Source organism: Parus major, chromosome 2 (genome assembly GCF_001522545.3).
Source record: "Parus major isolate Abel chromosome 2, Parus_major1.1, whole genome shotgun sequence".
NCBI classification, from domain to species: Eukaryota; Metazoa; Chordata; class Aves; order Passeriformes; family Paridae; genus Parus; species Parus major.
In genome coordinates this window covers 22,840,095-22,861,057 of record NC_031769.1, presented here as the reverse complement: position 1 = coordinate 22,861,057, position 20,963 = coordinate 22,840,095, and the positions used below count along the sequence as shown (strand labels likewise).

The following is a 20,963-nucleotide window of genomic DNA, read 5'->3' as shown; positions in this document are numbered from 1 at the left end:
CCCGTCTTCATTCTCACTTTTTGTTTTCTGGAGTTATTTTGCAAGTCTCAGCGCTGTCAGTTTCACAGATATGCTCGTTCTGCACTGGATTTAGTGCAGAGCAGTGGCAGGGGGAGTTCACCCGCTGCTTATTCACCTCGCCCAGCACCTGTCATCCAGGTGACCCGGCCGTACCAGTGCAGGCTCCCTCCACACAAGCCTACGACCCAAACCTTGTGTATCCAAGCACGTGTAAAACCCAAGGACTAGGTCTTTCCTAGCTGTGCATAAGGGATGGTTGTTTCTTTTTCCTCTTCAAATTCTTAATACCCTTAAGTATGAGTTCTTGTGAGTCAGCATGTTGCTTATTTAATGTTTTTAGATGTTACTGTAATGCAAATCATTGGCTGTTTCTGTTCAGATATTATACTGTTCATGTACCATCATTAAATCCTTGAACTAATGTATTTATCTTAACTGATGGTGAAAATGTTGTTATTTATGTTGAGGTTTTTTCAATATCTTTTCAGGTAGTCTTGCTCCCAGGAAACATACTGGACAAAGGCCATAGGAATCTGAAGACCTCTGTTTCTCCTAGAAGAGGTGGAGAAGCTAGAAACACTAACATTGAAAATATGTAGAGGAGTTAATCTGCAAAAAGCATGAGCGTACTGATGCTATGGAATGAAAGTGTGTTCATTTGCAGATGAAGAAAATGATCAGCTGGAAGGTGGAAATGGTCAGACATAACCTTCTTAATGGAAGCTGATATGTGATTTAGCTTTAGGAGGTTTTCCATATAATTTCCATACAATTTTGTGATTTTAGGAATTGTCACCTTGGTTTAACAGAAGGGTAAGCAAAGCTTTTTCTTAAATCTAAATGCTTCTATTCACTTTTTTCAGAAACTAAAAATATCTTCTTTTCAGAAGCTCTATTTGAATGAATTGTGCGCCACTTTGCAGCTCCACTGAAATAAAACTAAGTAAATTAATCCATATTATAGTTTATTTTTATCAGCTTTGTTACTTGGCTGTAGGCAAGACTGTGTTCTACTTTGTGGGGGGGAGATGAAAACCAGGTATTTTCTTGAAATCCATGTGGAACTCAGAGAAGTGGAGTACTTGTTACACCACAATTTATAAATTACAGTGCTTGTCACTTAAAAATGGCTTTCTTCTTAAAATTCATATCTTTTCCAGAGCTCAAAATTTCTTTGGCCTTTTGTCTGGTTTGCAAAATGAGGAAGATAGCTACAAAGTGGGAAAAAGAAATACATTGTTTTTATTTTAAAGATGGTTTAGAGAACAAGCTTATTTATATCAAATCTACCTGACATCCTATTTTCCCCTTTCATGAAAAGGAAGCAGAATTCTATCAGCCATTGGCATTTCTCCAGCTAAAGAACAATAAATGAATAACGCAAAGCATCAGTGGTTATGAGTACTGCATCCTGAAGTTTAGTGTGCTGTTGGATGTTTTTTTCAGCTGAATCTTCTTGTTTATTCATTATTTCCAGTGATAAAGTAAGAAGGAGAGATGGGAAACCCAGAAAACATTGGAGATGCATATGTTGCTGTGATTCGTCCAAAAAATACTGCTAGCCTCAATTCTCGGGAGTATCGAGCTAAATCCTATGAAGTAAAATTATTTCTTTTCTTTATGTTTTAGTTGTTTGGCTTTTTAAATAGTATCGTAAATATGTAATAATAGAAGAGAATGTAGTCTTTTACTCAGTAGTCTGATGCAGAGGTCATTCTGACTTCACCATTCTGCTCCTCAACATTTTCTACTTCTTGAATTTTGTTGCTACTTTTACTGTGGCATAATAAATAATAGTAATAATAGTAATAGTAATAATAATAATAATATTTTTTAAAGTTCTGTGCTTCTTTCAGCTGTGCTTAAACTTCTTTGGTTTCATTATTGTTTGAAAGATTTTGCTACTTGAAGTTCCCATTGAAGGCCAAAAGAAAAAAAGAAAGAAAGTTTTGCTGGAAACTAAACTTCAAGGAGGCACTGAGATAACCCAGAGCATCTTGGATTACGTATTAGAAGCCACCAAACCAATTTCACCAGCCAATCAGGGTATTAAAGGTAAAGCCATTTTAATCTACTATACTATTGATAACACCATAAAAATGTTTTTTAAATTGTCATGGCAAGGTTGTACAAAAGCATGAAATTAGTATAAAGAAGGAAGATACATTTTGAGGTTCATCAAAAAAAACTAAGCCAACAGTACAGCTAAAACCTTTTGTTTAGCTTTGTTTCTCTTTACCTTCCCATTCTATAAAATGCTTACTAAAAGATTGTTAATAAATTAATCTTTCTCTATGTTGCTTCTTCACCTCAAGTTTAGATTTATAGCTAAACTTCCAGTAAACCAGATCAAAGTGGCTTTTTTATCCATAACTTCAGCTAAAACTTTACTTGGGACTAGGGAACTGATAGATTATAAAGTCAGTTGTTCAGAAGACAGTATCTATATGAAAATACTTCTAGCATAACTGTATCGCTCACAGATGGAATTTGATGAGTACTTTTTTTTTCCTTGTTACACAGCTGACCTAGCAAAGAACCTTACACTTGTGCTGACAAATTTTTTTTTAACCAGCTTATTGCATTTCCAGGTTGGTATCAAGTATAATGACTAAAAGACTTCTGGTCTTTGCTGTGGACTTCATCTTTGTTGTTTACGTGGTAAAAAGTTGCAGGTGGCAATAACTGTAGCTAAGTGGATGTAACAGAGCTTGTTCTGCAGCAAACACAGAATAACAGAATTAATACACATAGAGGAATGTCCTCTAAAAACAAAAGCTCCATTCCTTGTCTAGTTTGGAGAGTTTTAATTTGACTCACTCAGATGGCCCAAGCATTAATTATGCCCAGCTTAGTTTGTACACTGCTAAAATATGCAGTTGAGGTTGGAAAAGTTGAAAAGGGCTACAGTCATATAATTTTTTAATGTTAATGGTTATATACATATTTATGTTCTTTAGTTTTTCATATGTATTTAGATTTTCTTTGCTTTTGTTAGATTATAGCTCATAGTCTTAATTTTTTCTTCCTAGAAATTAGGATGATTGAGTCTGGTAAGCTTTCAGATAGCCAACTCTAGATTTTTTTTCTTTGTTTTGATGATTACTTGTTTTATGTATTGTCTTTCTTCTGTTTTTAAATAATGTGCTAGGAAAGCGTGTGGTGTTAATGAAGAAATTTCCTCTAGATGGAGAGAAGGCAGGCCAGGAGGCATCTCTCTACATTGTTCCAACTGTTGTGAAAGGTAACATTGAGCATGATTTGTGAAGCTGCACCCATTTTAGCAGAAATTCACTTGAGAGTTTATTTTTTGATATTATATATTTAAGTTGTATATATCTATCTCATTGTTATATGATTGTCTGTATAGTTATATATATAATATATGGCATATTTATATAATATATTTTAATATGATATATGGCTTTTTCTGTATTTAAACGTTAAAAGTTGCAGGCAGGTGCAAAACTCCCTGAATGTTTTAAACTTTGAAGAAATTACTTAAAATCAAGGAAGAAACCTTTGGTTTAATGTATTGCCTTTGTAACAATTGTTACTGTTAAAAAAAGTGCAGTATTTGTGCACTTGGTTATGTTTCAAAACACAGGCCTTAACTTATGTGGAATTTGCTGAATGCAACTCTAAGACATCCTACTCAGTTCAGTGTCCTCTAGTCAGAGAAGAATGCTTAGTAAGTCTAAACAGTAAATAAATTCTATAGAAAGCCAAGTAAATTACTTGTCAAGAAAGTACTTTTAAAAACATTGAAGTAAAATGTGTGTGCTTTTGGGCAAACTTCTTCATTTTTGCCATACTTATAAGACTTGATAAAACCTATCAAATAGGTACCATTATGGCATTACCAGTACCAATACATACCTCTCCTAGTCCTGAGTCATCTTCCTTTTTTTTTTTTTTCTGGTAACAGGATGCATTTAACATTTATTCCTCAAATGAACCTAATCACAGTGATGGAATAGTGACAGAATATGTAGGGGTTTTAAGGGTAAGCTGTTGGGTTCTGAATTGCTGTATGTAATTGTTATCAATTATTATTTGGAGAAAATGAAGTCACTCTAGTCTAAAGTTAGGATATAGTCTTACTTAGGGATGTGTGACTACAAAAGATGCTGAAGGGAAAATAAGATTGTTCTCACTGATCAGAGTATGTTTCTTTCTTAGATAATACAAAATATACATACAGTCCTGGATGCCCTGTGTTCTACTGTTTACAAGACATCATGAGAGTCTGCAGCGAATCCAGCACACACTTTGCTACACTAACAGCAAAAATGTTAATTGCCCTGGATAAGTAAGAGACACAATCAGTAAAAATACATTAAAATTAAAAGTTTGATATTTTATATCAAAATATAAATATATATGAAAAAGATAATTTTTCGATGTAACACATAGTTTTTATAGCATATATAGGTTAAGAAGGAAATCATCATGGTATTTTCTTCATGTTTATCAGAAATGGAAACTTTGACAAGATATTTCTAAAAGTCTTTTTGCAAACTCAAAATGGTGTGTTTATCTAGATCAAGTAGCTTTTTGGAAGTTCATGCTCACAGTGAATGTTTTCTAAAATTATAATGTTTAATCTTCTGTAAATGCCATAATTGTCATATGAGTAAGAGCTCTTGCCAGATTGTAGTAAAAATATCCTGTAATTGTATACCATTAAGATTTGCATTTAAATTAAATCTCCCTGTACAAAAGGGAGTGCATCTTCCCCAGACACACTCATTTATTTGCAGTAGGGAATTGACTTTCAGAAAGGTGATTAGTTGTTTAGCTAGATTTGTAGTAGTTTGAAATTTGAGTACATTAACAGGTTTGGGTTTTTTTGTTTGTTTGTTTGTTTTTTAATGTACCCTTAACCAAGAAATACCAGACACACTTGCATATGAACTTACTTGCAGTAGTAAAGTTAGCTAAAACCTCTGGCTAATGTAAAAAAATCATGCTACAGGCTACTACCTAAAAGGTTCTGTGTAGGGTTTTTACAATTTATTAGTAGAGTTGTAGCATTTCCATGTATACCATCGTACCAGTTAAATTTATTTGCTGCTTGCTTGAATGCCTTCAGGCTCTAAGTTCTGCTTAGAAGCCTCACAAGAAGCCCTGGAAATACAATAGAAAATAGTTTAAATTTTTTAATCTCTATGTACATAACCTGAAACAATACTTCTCAAAGATTCAAACGGCCATAACTAATTTATCTACCAAATATTTAGAGAAAATGTCTGAAAATACCTTAGAGGGTGTTTGTAGCACAATGATTACAATTTTAATGTTCTTTCTGCCACGACCATGAGTAAGTGAAGGGAATGCTGCTTTTGCAGGACATTATAGCTTGGATCTAGGACTTAAACATAGGCCTGAGCATATGCACTGAACTGCAGGTTACCTTCTGCCATCCTTACATATGATTCTGGGACAGACAAGATCCAAGTGGTTGGTCAGTGGATGTCCAAAGCATGTACTTCTATTTCTTCTATATTTCCAGGCTCAATCACTAAACAGAATTTATTGTATTCCAGCAAGGCACATTTTTACCTCAAGCTTGTGAGAAAGCATGTGCAGAAGCCTAAATACAAACCTGGCTTTAGACCTTTAATGCAGTACTTAATATAACAATTTAACAATTTTAACAATTTAAGAGTTCTGTAAAAAGTATATTTATCCAAAACTTGAGATGAGTAACTTGTCCTGAGCCCTGTGTTATACTGCATATGTGGCAGGAAAAATGCAGCAGGTCTACAGTATCACAGAATAAGAGAGCTCTAAAGGTCTTCAATGCTGTCAATAGGAGTGCACTCACAGCACAGCTTTAGAGAAAGGCAGGTGGTAGCCTGTGTGAAAGAGACTTAGCAATTTGGAAACTGACCCTTTTGGTTTATTGCCTTTTCCTGTCTTTTCCTAATTTCCTGCTGTTTCTTCTTTCCCTAATTAAACACATGAGTTGAAAAGCTTAAGTCAGTACAGATATTGAAACTCACCCTTTAAAAAACTCAACAAAATTTGTTCAGAGTAGTAATGTTACTAAACTGAAAGTAAATGAAATGGTGAAATGTTGATGTGGTTAAGTTTTGTAGTTCTAACCAGTGTTAGTGCATAATTTCCTTCTCTTTGAGAGTTTGCATCCACAAAAATTGAGCAAATACAGCCGTTTAACTGAGTGTAGTTAACAAATTTCACATTCAGGGAGTAATTTAGCCTTAGAAAATTGGCTGTGCACATTATAATTATTTTTTTTTTAATTCAAATGTGTGATTACCATATATACAGTCCTTAATCAAACAGAATAATGGACAGCATGACCAAAATTGTCCTTTTCTACCTGAAAATTAATTACTTGCCCATTCTCTCCTGCAGGTGGTTGGATGAACGGCACACCCAGTCTCACTCCATCCCAGCTTTATTCCGACCATCTCCTCTTGAGAGAATTAAAACAAATGTAATAAACCCTGCCTATGCTATAGAACCTGGTCAAACAGAGAGCTCATTGCACATGGGTTATACTGCACTGGAAATAAAGAGTAAAATGCTGGCATTGGAGAAAGCAGATATATGTATCTATAATCCTTTATTTGGGTCTGACCTTCAGTATACCAATAGGGTAAGAACTATATTATCATTTTGCATTTGTGAAACATACATACATTTTCATTTTAGAGTTCATTCATTTATTTGATATGAGTGTATGCTCACATCAGAGTTGTTTATTTAGCAGTAAGTGTGCACTAGTTTTTCAAATCCTTATATTTGATCATAATTCTCTTTCATTATAAAATGTTACTGTTATAACTTTATAACATAAATTCAAGAGAATACCTGACCAGAATGCAGGATTGTGTAGCCAAATCTCAGTAAGTTTTTTTTCAGTTGTGTTTAAATTATGTCTTCACAGGTTGACAAGGTGGTAATAAATCCATACTTCGGCCTTGGTGCCCCAGACTATTCAAAGATTCAGATTCCTAAAAGAGAAAAGTGGCAACGCAGCATGAGCAGTGTCACAGAGGACAAGTATTATGTTACATTTCTTTTTGATTAATGGATAATTTTGGTTTTTTTATTACAGTAGTACTTGGTAGACTTAGAATGAGATTCCTAGTACTTTAGGCTTCACTGTATAAATACATATTTTAAATGAAATTCTATTTGAAATCTCTAAGTATTGAAACACGTCAGTTGAGGGATGAATGAAGACAGGTGTAAATTATAAACTTTAGAGAAGCATTTCTTACTTTAAAAAATACAGCTGTGGCTTGATTTCTGCATGACCAAAAACCTGTTTGCATGAATACTGGCACATTTTAGTTACATGAACTTCTCTTTTATTCTTCAGGTGGATCTGTGGTTAGTGCTATGCTAGTGATTTTGAAAAAGTTGATGTTCTCCACAATTGTAGTATTTCTGAACTGTCTTTTTCCTGTTTCCCCTCTTAATTCAGGGAACACCAGTGGGTAGATGATTTCCCTCTTCACCGCAGTGCTTGTGAAGGCGACTCTGATTTACTAAGCCACCTTCTGGATAAAAAGTTTTCTGTTAATCAGCTGGACAGTGACCACTGGGCACCAATCCATTATGCATGCTGGTGAGTCAAGGATAGTTTTACCATTCAAGTGCATTCTAGCTGTCATGATTCTTTAGCACTATCATTTATGTAATTTATCAGCCTCCGTATGAAGAAATAAAAAAAAAAAACCCTCTAGACTTTTTTGCTTTGATTATAATATATGTTAGTGTTAACCTTCTGAAGAAAAACATTGTTTCAGCTTTTGAGATCATTTTCATTTGAATGAATTTTCGGGAGACCAGTTGTGGAGATCACGTCATCACTTACTTATTGCCTCTAGTGTCTCTCCTGACTATCTATTCTAATTTCTGCTGGAGGCACTGGGTCTGTTTTAGCATGGTAACTTTCACAGTCTGTGTTGGCTTAAGCTTATGAGCAGTTTTACAGCACAGCAGTAGCTGAGCTGAACATGTTTTGGTGCTGGTCATGCTTTGAGTGGGAAGCTGGACTAGGTGATTTACAGAGGTCAGCATGTCTGGCTGTAACTCTGTGATTTAATCTGTAAGTGCTTGAAAGCTTTCCTCAGTCATAAAAATGTTTTTGTTTTATCTTTATGGAAGGTAGTCATTCGTGTATATAGTGGTCAGTATGTCTGATGATAGGAATAATGTGAAAATCAAACTTGGTTATAAAAAACCCACAATTTTACTTGCTTTTTAAGTTTGTCAGGAAGTTTGTAAATACTTTGTACATCAAGTACACATTAGAGTTACCAGTAATAAGCATGGGGGTTAAGAATCCTCAGGATCCATCTGCATGACAATCAGAAGCTGAACTCTTATTCTCACACTGATTATTTTTTTCCAGAAAAAGCTGAATTCTGTTCTGCCATGACTGAATTGCTGCAACTACCCAAACGTAGCTGGCTTAAAGCAAGGTTCATTTTGTCTGTAATGAATCCAATCAATGGTTACTAGACCAGTGATTACCAAAGAAGTGTAGAACTGATATTAATTTCTACAAACTTAATTATGTTCCATTTTATCTGGTGTAATTTGAAAGCTAAAAACTCTTCAGTGTGGAAAAAAACACTTTTTCAACATTAGGACAATCTGAAAAAAATTATTATATGTTTGCTCTGTCTGTTCTGATTTAAACATGTCTACAGGTATGGAAAAGTTGAAGCCACTCGAATGCTGCTGGAGAAAGGGAAATGCAATCCAAATCTTTTGAATGGTCAACTTAGCTCTCCTCTTCATTTTGCTGCTGGAGGTGGGCATGCTGAAATAGTACAAATTCTGCTAAATCATCCAGAAATTGACAGAGTAAGTTCTGTTTGTGTATAGAAATAGCAGTTTTAGCAACAGTTTCTAGATTGTGTATGAGAAATATTTTAGTGTCCAGATCACAGTGTATAAACACAATGATCTTAAGTGATTACTAAAAAATTGTTAAATATTTTTCATTACCTCAGCTTTTCTCATTATGTGTCAATAAAATGGTTGAACTCTAGTATCAAGGTTTTAATTATCTCAAAATGTGTAAATGTAGAAATCAATGTAGAATCTGTGTTTCTGTTTGTTTGTAGCACATTACTGATCAACAAGGAAGATCTCCGCTGAATGTCTGTGAAGAGAACAAACAAAATGAGTGGGAAGAAGCTGCAAAACTACTGAAGGAAGCCATAAATAAACCTGTATGAGTTTATTTCCTAAATAGCTTAAAGTTTATATTTAATTTACATTTGTAGAAGAGCTAGAATCACTTCTGGCTGTTACTGGAAATGTGCAGCACAGTGAAATTGTTAGTGTAAATACTGGCAAACTGACATTCTGTCTCTTTAAATATTTCTGTTCTGTTTCATGGCTCAAGAAATACAGGTAAGACATGTAAACATGATGCTCCAATTTATTTGTAGGAGCATCAAATCAGCTACTGGTTTTATGTCTATTTTTGATCATGCAACCATCAGCTTTCTTTATGCATTCTTATATGTTGATAAACAGGACCATTCAGCTGGCTAAATGTAGGCTTCTATGATATAGGCTTTTTGTCAGTTAGTCAGTTTAGGCTTCCTTGGCAGCCAGTGGGGATTTAGCCTTTAGGATGGGAAACAAAATTTACAATGCAATTCCTCTTATCCTGAAGTAGATTTAAAATTAGACAAATTATATAAACCCACTTGTTTCTTTTCTTTGACTTGAGATGCAACCTATATCCCTGTAAGTAGGTGGTACTAAACCTGTCAGTTTTTCAAGATGTTTTAAATTATCTTCATTTCACTCTGCATGAATGATCTTCCAAAACAGTTGAGGAAGGAAATGACCTTTATTTTACTTTGACCTTTATTATTAGGCAGTAGATCATGTGAATGTGTGTGTGTGTCTAATGACTCTAAAGGCTAATGGACACATTTTAAGTAGACTTCAGAGTATAATTCAAGATGTTATGTTGTCACTTATTACTATTTCATTAATACAATATATAAACTCCCCTTATAAACTACTACCGTAGGAATGACAGTGACTACTGCAGCAAAAACAGACTGATGCTTTCCATTCCAACCTTGTTTTCAGTAAATTGTCATTTTCCAAGCCATCCATTGTTTTTTTTCCAGAAGTTCTAAGGAACTCAGTTCTTGATGACTTAGATTTGAGGAAGGGAAATAACAAGTTCCTGAAAAGATTTTATTCAAGCAGCTGAAACATTTAACCTGTTACAGAAATGAAAACAAGACATTTCATTGATTTAAGACTTTTGTATATATGCTTTAAGCACCTGATTTATGTTTATGTATGTCTTTCAGGAGACATGATATGGGCTCACATGCAATTCAGTGAAAACTATGGGAGTTCTGAAGGGGAAAATGACTTCTTTTTTATTAGATTTATTTAGATTATATTATAGGAGCACTATAAGATTTACTGAGATTGTGTTCTTGTAGCAGGTTCTGAGAAAGGGTGGTGCTTCCCTCTAAAAATAAGTCTTTATAGTGTAGGGGGGAAAAATTCATAACATGCCAGTAATAGCAAAGTGAACGTTTTAGGATTTGCATAGGCAGCTGAACCTAGATCCCTGAGGGAACTTTTAAATACCTACTTGCCTTTGAATTCAACAGAAGTCTTCAAAATACCAGCAAGATCTTTCTTGGAGTTACTGTTTTAAAAAGCACAGTATAAGAACTTGCCCAGGCCATGAAACAAGCAATTTGGGTAAATAATAAATGTGTAGGAGTTGTGCAGTGTTCTTTTTCCCAACATTATAGATGTTGTTGATATATGGTAAAACTACTTTCCTCTCCAGAAACACCAACAGAAAGGATTTTAACAAATTGTCTGTTTAATGTGTTCCCATTTTTATGTAGTATGAAAAGGCTCGAATTTATCGTATGGATGGGTCGTATCGCTCTGTCGAGCTGAAACATGGAAACAACACAACTGTCCAGCAAATAATGGAGGGCATGCGCCTGTCTCAAGAAACTCAGCAGTACTTCACTATCTGGATCTGTTCTGAGAACCTCAGTAAGTAAAAAAGACAATGATTATACTTGAGGATTTATCATTGTTTATTTCTGCTAGCCTTTAGGAAAAACTCATGCTGTCTTAGGAGAGTAGGAGACATGCTCTCTGACAGGCTTTAAGCCTGATGTCTCCAAACTGCTTTCAGACCTGTGGAGAGCTTCTCTGTGTTAGCTTTTACTTTGGGTACCCTCAGTAGGTCTGACTGTATCACTCTGGCAGCTAGCATGTATTTCATCCAGGAAGATGAGGCTGTTCCAGGGTGCATTTCTGTTACAGGGCACCTTGGCTGTCATAGGCCTTACTCATAGCTTACTCTGTTTTTATCCATATTTTTCTTCCCAGAGTATCTGAATTTGAATGCATGTAATTCTTTTTGCCAAAGTTTAGTCTTTTTAAAACCACTAGTTAAAGTAAGATGATTAATGTTTTTTCATTAGTTCCTTTAATCATATGAATTTTCCTGTGTTTTGCACCAAAATAATTTTTGATAAACAAGCTTTCAAATATATTTGATGGGATAGAATTCTGATGTAAAATGCCATGTTTATAGTTGCAGTATTTTCTGGTATTTCTGATCTAAATAAAAAAGATGTTATAGTTTTTGAGATATATATAACAAAAGATAATCAGAAGCCCAAGAGAGTCAATGAGTGTGATTGGGTATTTTCAGATAATGTGGTCAACAGTACTGCTGCAACATGATAGCTGTGGGACACCTTGTGGATTACAAAGCTCAGTTCAGGTCTGGTAGGATGCTGTGTTGACAGTATCATTAACACAGAAGCCTTGCATTTAAAATTTTATTTTTAAATTTCTCCACTACAGTGGTATTGTTACTTTTTTTTTTTTTTTAAAGTAGTTCTCATTATTGCAGAAAATATTTTCTTTATTTTTCTTTAGTCTTTTTCTTCCAGTATCATTCCATTGGGCTTTTTACTTTGCTGTATGCCACATGACCACTGTAATCCTCAGCTAAACATAGATGTTAATGTGAAGAAAAGGAAGTGTTTGACAGTTAAAGTGTTGCTGCTTTTACCTTTTCTAAATATCTATGTAATGTTTTCATAGAATCATTGAGGTGTTACCCTTGTGCTGGGGTGGGGGAGCTCACTGACACATTGTGTAAAAGCAAGTAATTCTCTAGATATTTAGCCTAGATTTGAAAATGAGCTCCTGATTTATGGCTTTAAACAACTAATAGATAAGCTCCATTATAAAGCATGTTACAGTTTGTGTACAACTGCAAAACACTGTAGGTTTCTTGCTTGTAGGACAGATGATGCTTTTCTGTGTTTGAATGTAAGATGGATAAAGTAAATGAACAGATTGATCTCAGTGAAAGATGTGCTTTAAGTTTTCTATATAATGTGAAATGCCACAATGTGAAAGCCGGAGCAGTGAGGATAAGGCAGATACAGCCTCCTAGAACCTCACTCCTAGAAAAAACAAAGAGATATTCCAAGGACAGGCAGGGTGAGAAAGCCAAAGGTACAGACTCTACTACATAGTAGGGCTGTAGTTCAAAGCTCTGTATTAATTTCTCAGCTTTCATATACACAGGAGAACATGAAACATTGATTGTCTTTAGCCTGTTAAGAATCAGTACATCTTACAGATTAAAAAGAAGAATGTCTGTTCTGAAAAGTTTATGATTTTTATATATATACAAAAAGGGCAAATATATTTATAAGATAAATTATATCTGTATTTTTCTGTCAGAAATAAGATTATTGGACTTTGTATTTCTGCCATAATAATAGAGACAACAGTCTCTCATGTTTTATTATTGTGTTTTTAAGGTCAGTCTTGGTACTCCATTAAATTTTTAAATAGCCCTTCACTGCTGAGAAACTGAAAATAATGAAGTTTCAAGACCATTGCATTTAGTGAATTGATGCCAAGAGTTTCATCAATAAATCCATATTTTCAAAACCTTTTCTATATAGCAGATTAGAAAACATAGGTAAAATATTGGTTAATGTATCGTCAATTTCAGATGCTCTGGGTGTGGTGCAGCATTTAATCATATGTGTGTATGTGCTGGGTTATTCTGTTTGTTTATTTACAAACAAACCTGTTATTTTTCAGGTCTCCAGTTGAAGCCATATCACAAGCCTTTGCAACATATTCGAGACTGGCCTGAAATATTCACTGAGCTGACAAACTTGGATCCTCAAAGGGAAACCTCACAGCTTTTCCTGAGAAGGGATGTGAGACTTCCACTGGAAATAGAAAAAAAGGTCAGCACTTGGAAGTGAATGAAGTTATGGTCAGACTCAGAACACTTTGACAGTCAGCACTCAGTGTGTATAGTGACTAGTAATTTCTAAACTTACTTAAACCTGACATAGCCTTTTCTGTAATGGTTTGAGTCTTCACATTCTTCCCTCCCTCTCTTTTGCCTTCCTGCCATCTCATTGTTCTCTTACTTTTTCTCACCCTCTCACTTGAGTTAATCCAGTGTCTCCATGTGTCAGTCTCTGTCTGTCATACAGCTAAAAACAACCTGCCTAATTTTCTTCCTTGTGCTCTTGTTTTTCAGTTATTTAATTGGTCTATTTCAATGGGATTATTCAAGCATATTACCAAAAATGAATTAATGGGGGAAAAAAATCCACAGATACCAGTATTTCTGTGAATTTTTTGATTGGGCATGGTGTGCTAGTTGCCTTTATTGGTGTGTTAGATGAGTGAAGTGTTGAAGTAAGTCAATGAAAAGCAATGCTTCTATTACAAAGCAGCACTAAAATGTACACTTCAGTCAGGATCACACCTTTGTCTTCTGTCTCTGAGTCAGTGAGAAATGGTATTTATAGTTTCTAAGCTTGTTTTCCTTTTAAAAAAGAAATCATATTATTTAAATCTTTTTAACAGATTGAGGATCCATTGGCTATTCTTATACTTTTTGATGAGGCCAGATATAATTTACTGAAAGGTTTTTATACATCACCCGATGCAAAGCTGATTACACTGGCAAGTCTTCTTCTACAAATAGTCTATGGAAATTATGAGAGCAAGAAACATAAACAGGGGTTTCTAAAGTAAGTATGTGTTTAAAACTTAAAATTATGTGTTAGATTAAGTATTTTTAGATAGCATTTACTATGGAACCCTCAAATTTTAGGTATGATACATTTGTTGGTTTTCTTCATCACTCTGCTAGAGTTCAGAGTAATCACATAACCCTTGTAGCATTAATAGAAGTTGGACATTGTGTGTGAAAATGTATTAATCTTAATTATTGCAGTCCTAGACAGAGGGGTGGAGGTTCTATAGTGTGTAAAATCTGTCCTGAGATACAGTATTAATATCAAAATAAACAACAATATTCATTTGAAGGGTTCTGACAGGACTGAGGCTTTGAGCAATGTTGAAGAAACATCTTACTATGGCAGTTAGACCAATATCTGGGATTGACTTTCCCTCTTTAGACAGACCATGCAGTGATATTGTTTCTCTTCCGTCATTTGTAGGAGAAATGCTGTACTAAATTCTTCAAACACATAGCACCAGTAGGGCTCAGCCAGATGGTATTTTTCTCTCCCCTTCCCTCTGCATGCCAGCACAACAGTAGCTGAGCTATTTCGGGATGGCTTGTTCTTCCCACATACATTTCTATAGCAGTATCTTGAGTCCATGAAGATTCCAGTTCTCTACTGTGTGCACCTTTACCCCTGCCATCTCCACCTCACTTCATTCATGGAACAGCAGCTGTGCTGCTCTGGAATGCTGCTATGCTTATCTTCTCTTATTCACAGCATCAGCTGAGCTGCCTTGGCCTGCTGGGTTTTTGCATGTGTTGTTCTGCAGTTGCACAGCCGGTCGATGGAATGTAAGGAGAATGGTGTTTAAGTGGGACTGCCCTCCTGTATGAGTGTGCAGTTCAGTGCAGCTGAGTTTTCTATGAAATTACTCCCTGCTGACTCCCAGCAGCTGCAGGGATATATATATATATATATATATATATATATATATATATAATTCTCTTCACAGAAGTGTATCAGTATTGTGGTTCCAAGTTCATCCTGCCCAGTGGAAATGTTGGGCTCTACAGGCAGAACTACCTGCAAAGATAGTTTGGGCTAGATAAAAAGCCATTTGGACATGCTTTCCATCCATATTCACCTAGCTTTTCTTCATATAGGAGTTTCATAATCTGTTTTTCTTTTTGTTGTTGTCATAGATATTCATTAAAAGACATGGTAATTCCAAAAATATATCCAGGCTGTTGTTTGTATGACAGTATCCTTGACCTTAAAGATCTGATTGCACTGTCCTGTGAAGGGTTTTTACTTGGCAGATCATATATACTGCCAAATACAGTTTAAATAGGTTACATCTAAACAGATTACATCACTAGGTCTTGATACTATCTTAACTGTACATAAAAGCAAACTGGTAAAGACTTTCATTCTTTTACTGTTTTTTGTTTTCTGCATTTTGGGTTTTTTAAAAAAGGCTGTTGATCTAAGTAGCTTCTCTTTCATGTCATGTAATATATAACTTTAATATGGAAATTAACTGGGCTGAGTCCTTGGTAGTCCTGACTACAGGAGTGGAAGGAAGAATATCTACAATCTGTCATATTTTCTGAGTATGTGATATGCTGTTGTAAATGGCATTTTGTATATAATTTTGGCTTCCAACCTGGAATTCACCAAACAGCTCCCTAACCTAACCAAGTATGAGTCCTGTGTTCTGCTGGCATTTACTCTCCATGCCACGTCCATGATGTGTGACATAGAGTGTATATATATATATATATAAATATACACTCTATATAATGCTGGATCTTCATTAACTAAGAATTGCACTGTATCTTAGGAAACAATCCCATCTGATGAGACAAGATAGAGTAGGATCTGACTGTCTAGCTCAGTGTGTGACTTGAAGGTACATTGTGGCAGATGTTCTTCTTTCTTGCTTTGTTTAGTGAAGAAAAACTTTGTTCCTCTTTGTTTCTCTCCTAGTGAAGAAAATCTTAAATCTATCGTACCAATAACTAAACTGAAAAGTAAAGCTCCTCATTGGACAAACAGGATACTTCATGAATACAAGGTAAAATAAATAAGCAGGTAGTAGAAAATCCTGTTCTTAAACGTTTGTGACTGTTTGGTTGGCTATTAATGAACTGAAATACTCGTATAAAAAGCTAAAAATGTTCTGAATTTTTGGGATGGGTTGTTGGAATATATTTCTTGTACAGTTACAGATCTCTTTGTTAGAAGTAAATACGTTTGTTATCTGTTCATTTTCCTTGTTCATACCCCTTGTGTATTTGGCACACTTCCAATTCAGGCATAGGTGTGAAAAAATCTACTCTGAATTAAATTTCTAAGTCTGCTTGTAGCAATAGATCCCCAAAGTCCTTTTTGTCAGTGTAGGTTGTGTCTTAGGGATCTGGTAGTGCTGTTGACGTGCATGTGCGCACACACACAAACACACATAAACACCTTTGATTAGAGCACTTAATTGAGCAAAAATTTAAAATTTTTTGGACTTGGGCTGTTTATGTAAAAATGCATTTAACTGAGGACTGTGGTTCCCAAATGAGGTCACATTAAATTTTTGGTCTTCACAAGTAATTGTGGATAAAGTGAGGTGTGTCAGAAAAAGAACTGTACCACCTGATGCGCATCACTAAAGGTAGCTGCCAGGAAATGCTGCAGAGGCACTTAGGGAATGTTTTCAAACCTTTCCCCTCTTTCTGAATGAGATTACTTAGTCATAAAATTTCTTTTGGTGCCCACACCTTTTTTGTCAGAAATTAGCAGATCATTCCTATTCTTTCTAATAGAGATGAAGGAGGGAGTGATGGTGGTCTGAGACTATAGTGTAGCAAAGTTGTCTCTATTCTGTCATCAAATTATATGTAAGAATGAGCACAGCTTTCTTGACTTCTGCTTTTGGGACATTATTTTGGGGTGTAGGGCATGGAGGGAAATGGAAAGCAGTTGTAATCTTCTGTTCTGAAGATTTTACATTTTAGAAATAGCTGTGTAGAATTCAGGTAAGCTGTAAGGCAGGGTGTGGATCCAGAGAGACCAATCCTGTCTACCACACCCACAGTCAAGGCCCCCTAACTGTTGAAGATTTGTGTTCTCCCTCATGTCTGTGCCTTCTGATCTTGTCCATGGCCCAACCAATTTTTTATTTGTTAGAGTGGTTGTTATCATTCTGGTTTGAGGAGCACTCCAGCGATAGTTTGTTTGTTCTGACTGCTGCACTCTACTGAAGAGGAAGGAACAGAAGCCTGTCTCATTCTGAATGAAGGCTCCACTAAAGAAAAGAGATCTGCACCTCTCTTTTGCTTAGAAAAGAAAAAACAGTCCATGTTTTTGGAAGGAGGTACTTGCTCATCTTGATTGGACCCCTTAAAGGAGGAAGAATACTTAGTTTAAGGATTGTGATGCATTTTGTATCAGATGGGTGCATATCTGCTTATCCCAAGTTCCAGTTATTGCTGAGAGAGGCAAAGCTGTGGGGCCCTTCAGAGGCTGCATCTGTGCTCAGATTTCCAAGGCTCATATCGATATTGAGGTTTTGCCTCAGTCTCTTCCAGCACTTGAGCCTTTCCATGGCTCTAAGGTTTAATTTAGCTTAGATTTAGGAAGATGGTTGATGGGAAGGCACTTTGGAAATACACATTTAGTTGGGATTGCACTGAACAGCAGATTTTCTTCAAACAATCACAACTGTTTGGAAGGACTTGTTGATTGCTATTGTTTCTTTATTTTTAGAATCTCAGCACCAGTGAAGGTGTCAGTAAGGAGATGCATCACCTTCAGCGCATGTTCTTGCAGAATTGCTGGGAAATCCCTACTTATGGAGCAGCTTTTTTCACAGGACAGATATTCACCAAAGCAAGTTCAAGTAGCCATAAAGTCATCAAAGTGTATGTAGGAGTAAATGTAAAAGGGCTACACCTCCTCAACATGGAAACAAAGGTCAGCTTAAGTGAACTGCCAGTGATAACTATAAAACTTAATTATCTTCTCTTAAAATCTTTGTACTGGAAATAATTTTACATCCAACTATTTATATTAAGGTCTTTATAAGTCACTAACAAAGCCTTGTATTTTTTCACTATACTACTTTATGAACTACAACTGCATTGTGGAATGTAGTAGTTTAAGTCTGAATCCTGTCTTTGTGAATGAAAGGAAGTTCAGTTTGCAAGTATGGAGGATGTTTTGAGTGACAGTTTCCTACATTTGATCATAGGCTTTACTCCTCAGCCTAAAGTACGGTTGCTTTATGTGGCAGTTGGGAGATGGAGATACGTGTTTTCAAATCCACAGTCTGGAAAACAAAATGAGCTTTATTGTGCATACCAAACAGGTAAGCACTATCATTTTGCATCCTTTATGTTCTTTTTCCTAAATTAGATACACAAGCCTCATTTCTCTTGAGATTGACCACCCTTGCACAGTATAAAAGAAGCCTAAGCCAAACTCCCACAAAAGTTATTTTAAAAGTTTATTATTAATATTTCAGAATATTTCCTTGTTATCTTAGCATGTGAAGCCTTCAGAATTCAAAATACATAAAATGCATCTACAATCATTAGGATAAACCTTTTGTTTAATTCTGTTAAAGTAAATTCTGAAACTGTTTCTTGCATATGCCCAATCCTTCATTCTCTTAGATTAATTCTAAATATAATGAGATTCAGAGAGCTGGAGCCAGTAACTTTGTGACCGAAAGTAATGGAGTCTGAGATTGGATAAAGCTGAAAATTGCTTTTGTTATGTACTTGATTGTCATAGTTCTGAAATGCTGATAGAATTTAATTGCATCCCTTTACATAGGCAGGACTCGTTGTAAAACTCCTGATGAAATTAAATGGCCAGCTAATGCCAACTGAAAGAAATGAGTGATGGAAATGAACAATAGTTACAAGATGGCATCTGATGGCTGAGCAAAAAACAACTTTTTCCTCCTCGTAACAGGACTTCCATGTACATTAATTTTACACAATAGAAAAGTCAATTTGTACAGTTTTTTAACTTTGTACAGAAGCTGCATGGTTTATTTTTTTAAAAAAACTATACAACATATCTATTATTTTTATAAATATTTTTGTGTTTCATATATTAACTATTGTAGGGCTGAGCTTAACCAATAAAGCTGATGAAATCTGAATGGTTTACCTAGTTCGATGAGCATGAATCCAGTAAAGCTGTTGTTCCCAGAGAAATATGGGACTACCAGTGCCATTAAGCAAGTCTCAGTTAACCTATTTACCATTCATGTCATTGTGTGGAACACCAAGGAGGTGGTATATGTTGCAGTATTATGTAGACACCCTGTATTTTTAAGATACTATTGATAAATATGCCTAAAAGACCAGTTAGACCAGTTAGACCTTTGAGCAACTACTTTTGATAAACTGTTGTTGTTTATTTGGGTCAAATGGGCAAACATTTTAGCTTGCTTTATTTTTACTCTTACCTTTCTCATACTTTGTATTCATATTTATTCTAAAATACTGCATGAGGATGCCAAAAGGGAAATACTTTAAATCATTCAGAAGCCATATTGAATGTTTAGCATGCTTGTTTTGTAAAATGGATTTTTACTTTTTGCTGTGCAATATAAAATATATGTATGGAGGAGAGGGAGATAGGGATTTACAGATGAACCTTACTCAGAGGACTTCAGAAAGTTTTATAAATCCTACCCTGGATTGCAACACATATGCAGTAACAAAAGCTCATACGGGAGGTACTAACTTATTTCTCTTAAATTAATTTTCCTACTGATTAATTCAGTTTCTTCAGGCTAAAAGCAGTGCAGGATGCAAGAATGAAGATAACGAGGAAGTCAGAGATTGTAAGCATTCTGCCTGGTCTTTGTAGAGTCAGGGTTGGGGCTCAACAAGTTGGGTCCCAAGTGTAGGGTGGGATCCTATGCAGTCTGAAACATATTCTTGTACATTAAAATAGTATCTGTAACACAAATCTTTGAAGTTTCTGGTTGTATTTCAGGGTTTTAAGTGCACTTGACTATTTCTTCCGTGTAAACTGCATGCTAAAACAGTGTGCAATATTTTGTAAAAGAAAAGCTTTTATAAAAAAATAAAAATTAGCACTTGCCTCTAAGTTTTCAAATAAAAGCTAAAATGAATGTGAAGCACTGTGCTATTGAATAGTAACTTTACTCATACCTTACTAGTAACTGCAGTTTAAGAAATTAAAGTAGTAAGCCGTTAAAAACGTGAACGGGAGAATATTTTGTATTCTTCTTAGCAAGCTGTACTTTTCTACTTAAACTTCACAGGCCTAAATAAAAGTCAATTTTCATGGATTGCTATGCTTTATTTAAGGTAAATACTGCAAGTCAGGTCCTTCGTCATGCATCCCTGCTATCACTTGGCACTGCTATCAGAAATACATTTCTTTACATAGCACTTTCTTAGAAAACTAGAGCAAAATGTTAGGAAGGTGTGTCAGTTGCCTATATAACTATACTATCAATATGCCTTACTGCTGTATAGTCCTTTCTGCTAAATTCTTATTTATTACTTCCTAATAAATTGTTTGCAACAAGTCATATTTGGTGTTTCTATTTTTTTAGCCAGCATGAAGGTGCCATCAAATGTTACACCAAGCAGGTGTTTTTACCAAAGAGCAGTAGTTTGTAACAGGCTTATCTTTGTAAGGTATGTAAGAAGAGGATCAGAGGGAGGGTCCCATGTACTCTAAATTATGGCAATGTACCTAGGATACTACTCAGGAATTTACCAGGTAAACAGGAAGCTGTTCCTTGTGGCAAGCCAGAAGTTTGCAGGTGTTGCACATCAGTGCAGCCACAGAGCAGCAAGAGCCCAACTCTACAGTCCCAGAGGTTTCTGGCACCTGGGTATGTAGGAGCTCATGCTGCCCTGCTGG

At 35.4% G+C, this 20,963-nt stretch overlaps 1 protein-coding gene across 3 annotated transcripts; it reads left to right on the top strand.

Moving 5' to 3' along the window:
- Positions 1 to 509: 509 nt before the first annotated feature.
- On the top strand, positions 510 to 20,625 carry KRIT1 (KRIT1 ankyrin repeat containing). 3 transcript variants are annotated; one of them, XM_015617648.1, is made up of 17 exons: positions 510 to 834; positions 1,499 to 1,620; positions 1,917 to 2,076; positions 3,173 to 3,265; positions 4,204 to 4,333; positions 6,406 to 6,649; positions 6,941 to 7,056; positions 7,484 to 7,627; positions 8,718 to 8,874; positions 9,138 to 9,245; positions 10,914 to 11,070; positions 13,159 to 13,310; positions 13,945 to 14,111; positions 16,041 to 16,128; positions 17,811 to 18,017; positions 18,295 to 18,411; positions 18,882 to 20,625. In XM_015617648.1, the coding sequence occupies exons 2-17, from the start codon at positions 1,519 to 1,521 to the stop codon at positions 18,948 to 18,950; spliced, it is 2,211 nt and encodes a 736-aa protein (XP_015473134.1). In that variant the 5' UTR covers positions 510 to 834; positions 1,499 to 1,518; the 3' UTR covers positions 18,951 to 20,625. The 3 variants fall into 3 exon arrangements, with proteins under 3 accessions (XP_015473134.1, XP_018861159.1, XP_015473135.1); XM_015617649.3 differs by having other exon boundaries at positions 529 to 582; XM_019005614.1 differs by lacking the exons at positions 17,811 to 18,017; positions 18,295 to 18,411; positions 18,882 to 20,625 and adding an exon at positions 17,232 to 17,804.
- The last annotated feature ends 338 nt before the right edge of the window (positions 20,626 to 20,963 follow it).